Genomic DNA, 12,123 nt, shown 5'->3' on the forward strand with positions numbered 1-12,123 from the left:
AAGGAGAGGATGAGAAACTACTTGTAGCTTGCTCTCTCAAACTGTGTGACCGCACAGCAAGGAGACAAACCTAAAAGCAAGCCTTCTCCAGCCAGAACCTGCAGAGATGGGGCTTGCCAGCCTCCAGAACTCGGAGAAATAAATGGCTGGTTTCGAGTCATTCAGTCTATTGTATTGTTTGTGCCAGTACAGCTGACCAAGATCAAAACAGCACCATGGTACAAACTATTCACATTTGCTATTACAAAGAATGGTATTTTTGAGCCATCATTGATTAAAGGCATGCACCACCATATCCGGCTTATTTTTGAGCCATCATTGAGAAGCGATAGAGACTTGACTTGGAGAGAAGGCTTGGTATCATCAGCGGAGGAAGCATAGGCACTGGGCAAGCATGGGGGAGGAGCAGAGGCTGAGGGTTCAGTGAGCACGCTTACCTATGCTACAGCTTTCTGAAAGGTGGGACCGCCGAGCCTCCAGGTTTCTGTAGGAGAAGGTAAGAGGGAAGGAGCTGGCTGACCCCAGAGCCCTGAAACATCTCCCTCAAGCAGCTTCAATCTACCTCCATCCACACACCCAGCACAGGCTGGATCTTTAAGAGCAGCCAACCTGGCTGTCAGCAAGCTGGGAGTATAACCCAAGACTCCAAGGGGCAAGAGCTGAAGGAAAGACAGACACCTTCTTCTCAAGAAAGCACTGGGTGGGACAGGGAACGTTCCCATGGTTGTATACTGGGAGGGAACACACACCCTAATGAAATGAAGAGACTCAAGCATTCTCTCAGAAACAAGGGAGGTGGTGGTGTTCACTGCACGGTCTTCCAGCCCTGTCCCATAGAGGCATCTCTCTTGTACTCACAGTGTGGGGATCTGAGGCAGGCTGTTCCTCTTCTCACCATCTAAGAGAAAGTAGAGGAAGAGAGGGATAGAGCCAAGGACATGCAGGTGAATGGATGGTAGATAGAACACTGCTTCTAAGGCCCCCTGTCAGCACCACGGTGTTAGATGGAACTTGAACCCGTTTTGAAAACTTCCTCCTGTCAATATCACATGCTCCAGTCTTGCCCATTTCCTGACTGGTCCCCAGTCAGGGTCACACAGAACAGAACAGTTATATGTTATCAAAGGCTCTGATACGCCAGCGGCCGCAAACACAGCCCCTCCAGAAGTCACTCCCAGTAGCTGACCACCTAGAACAGACTTAGCACCTCCTTGCACTCTTAAAATCTTTTGCTTCCACTTAAGGGCCAATGCCTGATCTTCTCCCTGCCATCCACCTCTGGGCTAGTCTACCTCCAAAGAGAAACCCACCTTTCTTGGCATGCATGATGAGAGAGCCTTTATGTTCTCCTTGCAGCCTGCAGTAGCCATCTATGAGGTCAGCCATGTTCTCAGCCTCTGCCAGGGACGAGGTTTTGATGGACAAGGACTGTAGAGAAGGGGCCAGCCACCGGTGAGAAAGCAGAGCCTGGGCTAGAGTCCCTCCCCCAGGGAGGAAGAAGGGGCTGCAAAACCTGGCCCCACTGTGTGGGACTCCACCCACACCTTTCCTGAGTATTCTGTGTGTTGTTAGAGACAGCCACCAGAGGGCGCACTGTCCATCCCTCCTGCTAGCTACCTAGTGCTCTTTGTGGCAAGGCCAGGTGTGGGTCTCATTCTGATCTTTGTGCAAACAGCACAATGCCTTGTATTTGGTGAGTGATCGGTGTGTACAGGCAGAAATTGAGAATTGAGAGGAAGATGGGGTTAGGGGCTCAGCGCATTCTGCTAAGAGAAGAGAGACAAATGTTTGGTGGTCTGAGGTCTCTTTCCTACTTCTAACGACAAAAAAGCCCCATGTCCTTCAGGTCTTGATTTCTAAATCATTTGTTTATTCGATAAATGTTAGACTTCTGCTATGCGTGTAACTTATTTTCAGTCACCTCTAAGTACCCTAAAGCCTTTTCTATTTTTTTCTTGATAGTAAAGAAATAATTTTCCTCCAAATTTCTTTAAATCTTATCATTACCATTGTTTGGATAATGGGTGGAGTTTTATTTTGGTTTATACTTATTTATTTATTAGTGACTGCAGGAGAGAGGCCACAAAGTTGCCACGGTGTAAATGTGGAGATCAGAGGACAATTCTCTACAGGTCATTTCTTCCCTTCCGGTACATGAGCTGGTTGTTAGGATGAAGGTGGGGACTAAACTCAGATTATTGAGTTTGGTGGTAGGCACCTCTCTCTTGCCAGTTGTGGGCACACTTTTCTTAACAAGATCTGTTAACAGAGAACCCCTAGTCCCCCTTGGACTTGGACAGGCTTGAATAAATCTTATCCACAGAGCACCCAGGTGCCCCAGAAATGCTCACCTGGGGGGCGCCCTCGATGCCCAGCTGCAGGACTGCCTGGGTCTCTTCCAGTGGGAGGCACCTGATGGATCTGATCTGCTTGAACTCGGCCAGGCAGGTGGGCTGTGAAGGAAGCAGAGAGGACCGAAGACCATTTAACCTCAGGGTTTGACCAAGGAAACTGGTCAAGAGGAAGGTAAGGATGAGGGGGCAGAATCTCTTTTGAGGATAGAGAGAATATTGCTAGAAAATCCATCTCAGAAGCCTAAGATACTCAGGTTGCAGAAGAAAAAGGGAGCAAGATACTCTTGCCAAGATTGTATGCCAAGTTGGGGAGGAGAGCCAGAACTGGACCCAGGCTCCCAGGAAGTCACTGGCTTATTTTGCCAGTGAGGGAGGGGCTCTTCCTTATGCAGCACAAGAACAGCAACAGCGTTCTCTCATTCCTCACTCCACCTTGTGCATCAGCATCACGGCAAATAATGAACCATCTAACTCTCGCCGCTCTCCCCGGATCCTCTCAACAAATCTACACCAAGGCCAAGGTCGAGCCCTGATAAAGTCCCTGCCCCGAGCAATGGGGGGACAGGGGAGAAGAGCGGATGGAGGAACAGAAGGAGAAGAAGCAGGGAGGAGGAAAAAGACCTGAGCCGGAGCTGGGTTGAGGCTCACTCTTGGGCTCTCTCTACCTTTGTATCTTGACTTGTCAGCTGACGGATGCCTTTAGGGCCGATGACCAGGTCCACAGTAATGTTCCATCCTTGCTGGAATAAAAGGAGAAAGGGGACTGTTTCCCATGCTGCCCAGCCATATTCAGAAGCTCTAAAAAATCTCATTAAAGTAGATAAATACCACCATCCTTCTAGCCCTTCCGTCCTAAACCCTACCAGAAAGCTCACCTCTTCCCATCCATTTTCTCTCCCTGACCACCTTCCTCTTTCCCCCCCACATTGGCCCTCTGGGGTTCCTTCTATCCCAGAGGCCTGGAGGTCAGGCAGGGTGAGGGTAAGAAGAACAGGCCATTACAATGAGTTCGCAGCGGTAGGTCTCCTGGTCGATGTTGGCAAAGCCCGCCAGAGTATTGAAGAATTTCATGACACACTCTTCCTCCCGGAGTGATGCATACTGCTGGAAGGTCTGCTGGATCATCTTCCGGAACTGCTTGGGCTGAGCAGCAGATGGGGAGTACAGGGTCAACTCAGCTTCCTGTGTAGATCTTATGGAAGGGCTGCCTGCTGCTACAACTTGGCTCCCGGGGGCCCCACCATGACAGATGCTGAGCTTATTTCCTGAAGCTCATGACCGTCTCCACAGAAGCATGCTCTAACCCTTTGAGAGAAGGTGGGAGGCATGGAATCCCACCATCCAGGTCATGAAATGAATCAAGACTCCAAGGCAGTTTTGAGCCAGGTGTACCTCATCCTGAGTCCCAGGCCTGGAGGGGCTATCACAAGCATCTGCTGTCTTATGTTAGGTAGCCTAAGGCAGTAGATCCTCCTCTCCTGACTCTCTAGCTCTTGTCACAGAACCCACACTGAGCAGGGCTCCCTGGGCTCCTTGTTCTCTGCCTCCCTCACCTTTAAGTTTTCCTGCATCTGCTTTGGGAAAAACAGGTCCAGACCGACTTCTTTTCTGAAAGAAGGAAAACAGAAGCCACATTCGATACACACGCTGAACTTCTGACCAGTCAAAAGGAGGTGAGAGGGCTTAGAGACTAGGGAACTGGGCCCTAGGGCTCCCGGGGAGATGGGCAGGTGAACGAGAAAGCAGGACACTGGGGGAGGGGGAGGGGAATTCATGCCTGACACAGAACTTACTCCAGGAGTTCAAAGTTGGACTTTTTATCGAGTGCATTGTGGGGCATGTCCTTGAAGAATCTCCTGGGGAGAGAAGGAGAGATGACATGGAGAAGAGGGCTGAGAGCTGGAGGCTGAAGTTTTGAGTAGGGCATCCAACATCACGTGCCGGCCCAGGAGCATCTATCTCTATCAGATGCAGGGACCACCAGGGGGCTACTTGGCACTATCCCCCATAGCCTGAAACCCTTATCTGTATCTGGAGGTGCTTCTGGATGTTCCACATGCTGACAGCAGCATCTAGAGATGTTTACTACAGTGTGTACACAGGAAAGCCCCATCTTGACAAGGAATTACCCATCCCTAAATGTCCCTAAATGAGGAGAGAAGTTAGAAAATGCAGAACCATGACTCTTCTGCTCTGCCACTTCCCTCTACTGGGTTTTGGAAATGCAATGCCTGTAAAGAGGAATGAGCCTATGTAGGGCAGGTCTTGAAATCACAGGATGAATGATAGCAGGAAGAGCTTCAACTGTGAGGTATAAGGGGCCTGCCTAGGGTGCTTCATCACCCACCCAAAGGTCTCTGTGGTTCTCCAAGATCAGTCATGGCAGCTTTAGAAATTCCCCAAGCCAGTGCTACCTGCTTCCCATGACATTTCTAGAAAACCTCAGAGCAAGCCTTCCCTGGACTGTTCTAGTCAGAGTGGCTGTTCATATTCCCTGTAGGACTAAGTGAGCTATAACTCATGCCCTGGGTAACTGCACACATTGGCTTCCCTCACACAGCCTTGTTCTAACAGTACAAATAACAAATCGGAACTAAAAAGGGTATTTTAGTCCTTTCTGAGTTACCAAGTGTGGTGGTTTGAATGAGAACAGTCCCATAGGCTCATATATTTGAATACTTGGTCCCCAGTTGGTGGATCTATTTGGGAAGGATTGAGGAGTATGGCTTTGTTGGAGGAGGTGTACCATCAGGGGCAGGTGTTGAAGTTTCAGAAGACTCCCAACGTTCTCAGTGGGCTTTCTGCCTTGTAGTTGTGGGTCAAATGCAAGCTCTCAACTGCTCCTTCATTTTTCTACCACTGACTTAACTGTAAACCCTCTGAAACTGTAAACTCAAATTAAATGATTTATTTTATAGGTTGTCTTGATCATGGCATTTTATCACAGCAATAGAAAAAAAAAAGAAGACAGAAGTTGGTACCCAGAGTGGAGTACTGTTATGACATACCTGACCATGCTGTGTATTTTTTTTTTGAAGGAATGTGGAAGAATTTGGAACTTTTAGCTAGGAAAGCAGTTGAATCTTTCAAGTAAAGCCTAGTGGGCCATCCTAGTACAGGCTTGGAAACAATAGTGCTCAGAGCAATGTGGACTGTGAAGGACCCATTCAAGAGGTTTCAGAGGAGAGCAATATTGGACACATGGCTATATATCATTCTTGTGATATTTTGACAAAAAAATGAGGCTGCTGACTTCCCTTGTCCTAAGAGTCTGCCTGATGCTAAATTAAAAAGTGTTAGATTAATTTTCTTGGTAGAGGAGATTACAAGACAGCCTAATACGGATTCTGTCACATGGTTAGTAATAAAGCCACAACAAAGGGAATCTTTTTGCAAATGTGATTCAATGGGCCAGGCTCTATCCACATGGGTAGTCAAACTTGACAGTGTCGTCCACATGATCCTAGATTTCAAGTCAGGAAGGATACATGAGTAAAGGGGCCATGGAGTCTTCCTCCATGGTTGAGGAGAGCCCCCGAGGCCAGGTGTGTGGCAGGGGAGTCCTTGCATGAAGCCACTTTGAAGACACTGCATGAAGCTGGGAAGCTCTGCAGATCCCACTGTGCTGGAGGTGCTGGAGCCATGAGGCTCTGCAAGGAGAGCTACATACAGGGAGTGGGAGCATCCCGAGAGAGAAGCATATTGCAAGCAGCAGGAAAAGAATAGAGCAGTGGTTCTCAACCTGTGGGTCATGACCCCTTTGGGAGTTAAATATCAGATATCCTGCATACCAGATATTTGCATTATAGTTCATAACTGTGGCAAAAATACAGTTCTGATGTAGCAACAAAATAGTTGTATGGTTGAGGGTTACCACAACATGAGGAACTGTATTAAAGGGTTGCAGCATCAGGGAGGTTGAGAACCCCTGGGGTGGAGCCATCTAAGCCCTCTGACATTAGACATTGAGCAACAAGATCAAGAGTTTGCCCTGCTGGTTTTCAGCCTTGCTTTGGCCCAGTATTTTCTCACCGTGTCTCCTTTTTTCCCTTTTTAAATGGTAATACATATTCTGTTCTATTGTATGTTGGAAGTGTGGAGTCTGCTGTTTTATTTTATATATGGTTACAGTTAAGAGATTGCCTTGAGTCTTAGAAGACTTTAGACTTTTAAACTGTGTTGAAACTGAAAGACTACAGGGAATTTTTTTGGGGGGGGGTGTTGGACTAGATGCATTTTGCACAAGTTTATGGGGACCAGGGAGTAGAGTGTGGTGGAATGGCCCTGTAGGCTCATAGGTCTGAATACTCCAGTTGGTAGACTGCCAGGAAGAGTAGGTGTGGCTTTGTTGGATGAAGCGTTCCTTTGGGGGTGGGCTTTGAGATTTCAAAGTAGTTAAAAAAAAAACCTAAGACATTAGTTCATTGATGTTTTTGTTTATCAGGGTAGATAGAACCAACCTAAAGTTAAGGGTCTGGCAGATGTCACAGTCTAGCATATGGGAAGATGCGTGAGCTGAGGGAGAGGGGCAGAAAAGGCTTCAAAGATGGAGAGACTCTCGGGCTGGGTCATCAGGAAGAGTGGATGATCTTTTCCTTGAATACATGCTTTCCTAGACCTGTTTTAAAGTTCCCTATGCAGATAAAGCTAGGCAGGTAGCACCGACTTACGCAGTTTAAAGAAGCTGCCCAAATATGGAAGCTTTTACCTTCCCACACCCGACCACTTTATAATGTTACAGTGTGAGAAGAGACATAAGCTCCGTGCTCTGCTGTACAGCATCATGACGGAAGCTAACAACAATTGCATAATTCAAAAGTAACAGCAACAGATATTGGACGCTCTTACCATAAATAAATCATATGTTGATGAATGCATGCAATCACTATGTGTCAATCAAAAACAAAACTTTAAAATAGAGCTTCTTCCCAGGCTGAAGAGGGGAGTGACAGGAGGTGCCGCTTGTTCGGACTGCCTCTAGTACCCGCAGGTTCTCCCCAGGCCCAGCCTGCAATTCTGAGAAGCAAACACTAGATGGCAGAAGTCTATGGGTGGGTGCAGACTCATAGTTGATCCACACCCAATCCCCAGGACTGAAGAAAATAAAGACATGCAAAATCCACTTGGCAGTAATAAAAATGTTATCTTGTTGCCAACATTTACAGTTAACCACAAGGTCAAATCCTTGTGGATTTTTTGAAGCAAAGCAAGGCGAGTATTCTTTCTCTAATCCTAATCTTGTCAGTCACTAATTACTTAACAAGTCCTGGGAGACACATTCACTATGATTCTTTGGTTCAGAAAGTTCTGTTGTTGTGCTGGTTAAGGGAAATATTCCTGGTTCCATCTGGTCAAAGAAGACAAGTTATTTGGTGCTTCTGACTAATTTCTAGCCTATGGCCCATGAACTTCATATTTTAATGTGTAGTGGGAAACAAGAAAAAGAAACTTATTCTAGGTACTACCATTTTATCTTTAAAAACTGAATTCAAGTTTCCAGGCCCTAGGGGAGCCGGAGACTTCCTTATAGCTGACCAGTTTCTGTTGTAAACTGTTGTCTGAGTCCAGCCATCTCAAGGACAACTTCTTCATCTTGCTGACAGGGTCAAAGAAGTTCACGGTCCTGGGCCTAGGAGTGAAACATCCGACCCACTTCTCTAAATGTTTTCTTAATTGTCTGTTAACTGGTCAAGAATATAGAAATTGCTGTTATCTAAATCAAGGCGAATAAATTGTAAAAATATATAACCAAATTGCCTAATTAATTGCCCTAATTAACTGCATGCAGCTGACCTACTCCTACTCCTTTCTCCACACGTCACTCTGAGCTCCGGATCCAATGTCTAGGAGAATGAACTAAGGACCTTAAAGCCAGGTGCCCTGGATTAGGCCCAGTCTCCAATTGTTGCTCCCTTGCTTAACCCATGATGTCAAAATACAATTGGACAACATTGCAGCTCTCCCCAGCTCCCCATCGCTTTGTGTTCCCACCCTTTAAAAATGCACAGTCTCCCTTCAGGGATACAGTTCCGATCCTGAGCGCTCAGAAAATAAAGCTCTCATTTTTAAGTTTCTGCATCTGAAGTACATTTTCTTGGCTTCCACCCCGAACCCAACAGTAGAATACTTACACAAAGTGATGTGTTGGGCGTCTATAAAGCACCCTTCAATAAATAATAAATAAATATCAATTAGCTATCATTTCAACTATGTGATTCCCTGGAAAAGGCGAAACCATAATAATAAAAAGATTGGTGGTGGCCAGGGAGGGAGAGACAAACAACAGATGTTCATGGCAGTGAAACTTCTACATGGCGTTTGCCCACACTCACAGAATGTGTGACACTGAGGTGAACCTTGCTGTGAGCTATGAGTGTTGGGTGACACTGGTGCACCTGTAGATATTCGTTCACCATGAGAACTACACCGCTCCTGAGGGATACTCATAAGAGAAGCTGTGTGTGTGTGTGTATGTGTGTGTGTGTGTGTATGTGTGTGTGTGTGTGTGTGTGTGTGTGTGTGTGTACAGGGCCCAAGATCCATGGGAAACCTCTGTGCCTTCTGCTAACTTTTGCTGTGAACCTAAAATTTCTCTAAATAACAACAACAACAACAAAGAGTAAACTGAACCTGCGGTGTCTGTGTCGGTGTTAGAGCACTTGCCTCACACACACAAAGTCCTGTACCACAGATATAATCAAGGGTAATGAGAACAGGCTCTAGCCGGCCCACTTGGCACAGGGACAGAGGTAGACTGCCTGCTCCCCCTTGAACATCTTTTTTCTGTTCTAGTCACCCTTTCATTGTCTTCCAGGGCCTATCATCTCCTCCTGGTCCCTCTCCCTCTCTTCAGGACTCTCCAGATCTCAGACCCCTTATAGATTCAATGAATAAACAACTAATTCTGGAACACTTTTGTTAATGTTCTAAGGACTCTAAATATATTAACTAATTCAGTCTTCCCCACAGCCCTCCAAGATTGTTACTGCTGACATCGTTCCTATTTTCAAGATGAAGAAATTAAGGCACAGAGAGATTACATAACTTGTCAAGAGCAGCACAGTAAATGAAGACTCAGGATTCTTGTCCAGGCACCCCACTTTAGACCCTCTGTTCGTCCCAATCAGCCCAATTTTTCTCAATAGGAACCAATCCCCTGAGGTTCGATGTCACTAGTTTCTTGTCTTATGTGCATATCATGCTTCTTTAAACCAGGAAAGGCTATGTTATTTTTTCTGGTGATGTCATTTATCTGTAGGCAGGTTATGCAATTCTTGATGTTGGTAGAAGGAGGCACAGTTGCCCATGAGTTTAAGTAAAGAACCATAGTTCTAGAAGATTCTACCTTACAGTCTGATTTTCAGAAATATGTCCTACTCTTGGTAAGAAATAGTAATAACCTGATTTTAAACATCCACTCACCCCATCACCATGTGAGAGCCATATAGTCTACATTTTCCACTTGAAACTCACTGGGCCTGGAGGCCTAGTAGGTTTCATGAAACAGTGTGAGTTTGGGGACAACACTGAGGTGATTAAGGAACAGACTCTAATACACTATACCCTCTCAATGAGACTATAGAGGCAATTCAGATACTTCTCTGGTTGTTTAACCCTTGAGCGCCATGCTTGGCATTTGGGCCTTAACCAACATCAGTTTGAGGATGGTTGAAGGGTGTAAGAATATGAAGTTGTTTGCCAGCAGATCTGGACAGGTAGCTTACTAGAGTCTCAAAATGACACCACAGTCTAGCATGAGTCCCACAAATATAAAGCTCAATAGAACTGCTTTTCATCATTTTCTCATTTCTGAGTGGAAGCCTGTTGTATCTGGTACAAGCTTCAGGACTACAGCATACACAGAAGTCAGACAAGGGCTCATGTAACAAACTTCATTGTGTTCCCTGGTGCACCAGCTCTGAGCACCCAAGATGACAGACTCTATACTGGGTGTTATTGAGTCCTTGGTTTTTTGGGACCAGCTGCCTCTAACTGTAAGGAAATGGGAAGTCCTTAAGAAGCCAACAATCTCAGCTACTCAAATCAAAATGGAACCTTCACCTTCTGGTTACACAATCCCTACCATCGACGCCATTAACCTCTCTCTAAGGCCCCCAGTTCCATGGAAGTGTCAGCAGAGTTCTGTTTTCAGTCACCTTGGATGTATGTCATGGGTAGAGTCAGAAATTCCCCAGAATGACACATTGGGCCAAACAGAACTAACACTTGGTCATGGTTTTCCTGGCAACAGTCTTTGAAAGTCTTTCAGCAATTCTGACCAGGCTAACTGCCTCTAAACCACTCAGAGGCTAGCTAAAAGTTCATCTTCTAAGCTCTTGTAGATCACAGGGCCAAGGGTGGGGTTGGGACGCTAGTGTACCAAGTAACCACAATGTGCACTCAGACATTGGAGCTACTTTTACACTGATGGAGGTGCCGAACAGGGGAGGGAGGTAGAGCAGCAGGTGGCTGGACAAACTGAAGGTGTTGTGGCCTTGGTCAACACAGGGCTAAGCACATAGGTTTAGTCACAGGGTCTTCTTCTGCCCCAAATTGCAATGAAACACCAGAGACAAGGGTAAAGCCTGGCTTCTTAGGCTGTCTATCTCACTCTAATGATGTCATCCTAATGGTGTCATCATAATGGTCATTGCTTCCACTATCTCATTCCCTGTGGTTCTCCGGCCACAGCTTCTGCTCCCACATTTCCTGGGTCTGGAATGCCCATCTCCCCACCCTAACACCACCCATTATCTGCTAGTTGAAATCTTTCACTTCCTTCCAGAACAGTTCAACTTTCTTCTATCTGGTTTGAGACATACTCATTCTGTCCCTAATTATAATTAACGCCACACATGCCAACCTCCAAACACTGCAAACCGGAAGTCATGATTTGGCGGTGTGCTAACATAGGTACAGATTGAGTACCTACTTCTTGGAGCTTGGGATGCAGCAATGGACAGCCCAGACTAACACCCCACCTTTGAGTGTTTTCCTAGACCCAGGCTAGAGTTCTAGAAGCATTTCTGAATCACTGAGTAACAGCAGCAGTGATAGGCAGGTAGAAGAGACAGGCAGTTTAGAAATGAGGGCGGAGACAGACTATAGGTGGTGGAGTCAGGGCATGGGGTGGGTGGGGACAGGCCATAGGTGGGAAGTGACCAGGTAGAGTGGAAGTGGCTCTTCTCCCTTGTCTATCATAAAGACTAGACAGTGAGTCCTTCAGGCTATTGGCCTCTTCTCCTCCTCTTCCTGTCTCTCACATGTCTACTTTCACTTCTTAGAGGAGGGAGAAGCAAACAAGTCCAAAGCCAGCACTGTGCTTTCCCGGAAGAGGGCTCACAATTACCTACCTGAGCTCCAGACAGCCCAGCTGCAGAGCCATGCCTTCACTGACCTTGCTGGCATAGCGTTGCATGTAGTCATTCCGGAGCTGGTGGGAGAAAGGTCAAGGGTCAGACTCATGCCCTCACTTTTCCTTCTTAAAGCAGAGGCCCTGGGAGGTAAACACACTGATACCTCCTGGGCTTTGTCTCTCATGTACATATTGGTAATGTGATTGAGAATGGCCCCTATAGGCTTATAAATTTAGATGCCTGGTCCCCTGCTGGAGGAATTATTTGGGAAGGATTAGGAGGTATAGCCTTGTGGGAGGAAGTGTGTCATTGGAAGCAAGCTTTGATGTTTCAAAAGTCTAAAATACTCTCAATGTCTGTTTCTCTCTCTCTCTCTCTCTCTCTCTCTCTCTCTCTCTCTCTCTCTCTCTCTC

The 12,123-nt window shown here is 46.4% G+C and overlaps 1 protein-coding gene across 3 annotated transcripts in view; it reads right to left on the reverse strand.

Annotated features, from left to right (window-relative positions):
* Positions 1-12,123, reverse strand: part of Ptk2b (protein tyrosine kinase 2 beta) — a 119,870-nt gene that overhangs the window by 20,791 nt on the left and 86,956 nt on the right. For all 3 annotated transcript variants that reach the window (XM_028758801.1, XM_028758799.1, XM_028758800.1), the window contains exons 5-13: positions 11,708-11,787; positions 4,148-4,210; positions 3,908-3,962; positions 3,357-3,497; positions 3,020-3,094; positions 2,352-2,453; positions 1,311-1,428; positions 859-898; positions 438-484 (exon numbers count right to left, since the gene is read on the reverse strand). In XM_028758801.1, coding sequence (XP_028614634.1) covers positions 438-484; positions 859-898; positions 1,311-1,428; positions 2,352-2,453; positions 3,020-3,094; positions 3,357-3,497; positions 3,908-3,962; positions 4,148-4,210; positions 11,708-11,787 — 721 coding nt within the window. The remainder of the gene's footprint in view (positions 1-437; positions 485-858; positions 899-1,310; positions 1,429-2,351; positions 2,454-3,019; positions 3,095-3,356; positions 3,498-3,907; positions 3,963-4,147; positions 4,211-11,707; positions 11,788-12,123) is intronic.

Source organism: Grammomys surdaster, unplaced genomic scaffold (assembly GCF_004785775.1).
Source record: "Grammomys surdaster isolate TR1022 unplaced genomic scaffold, NIH_TR_1.0 126219, whole genome shotgun sequence".
NCBI classification, from domain to species: Eukaryota; Metazoa; Chordata; class Mammalia; order Rodentia; family Muridae; genus Grammomys; species Grammomys surdaster.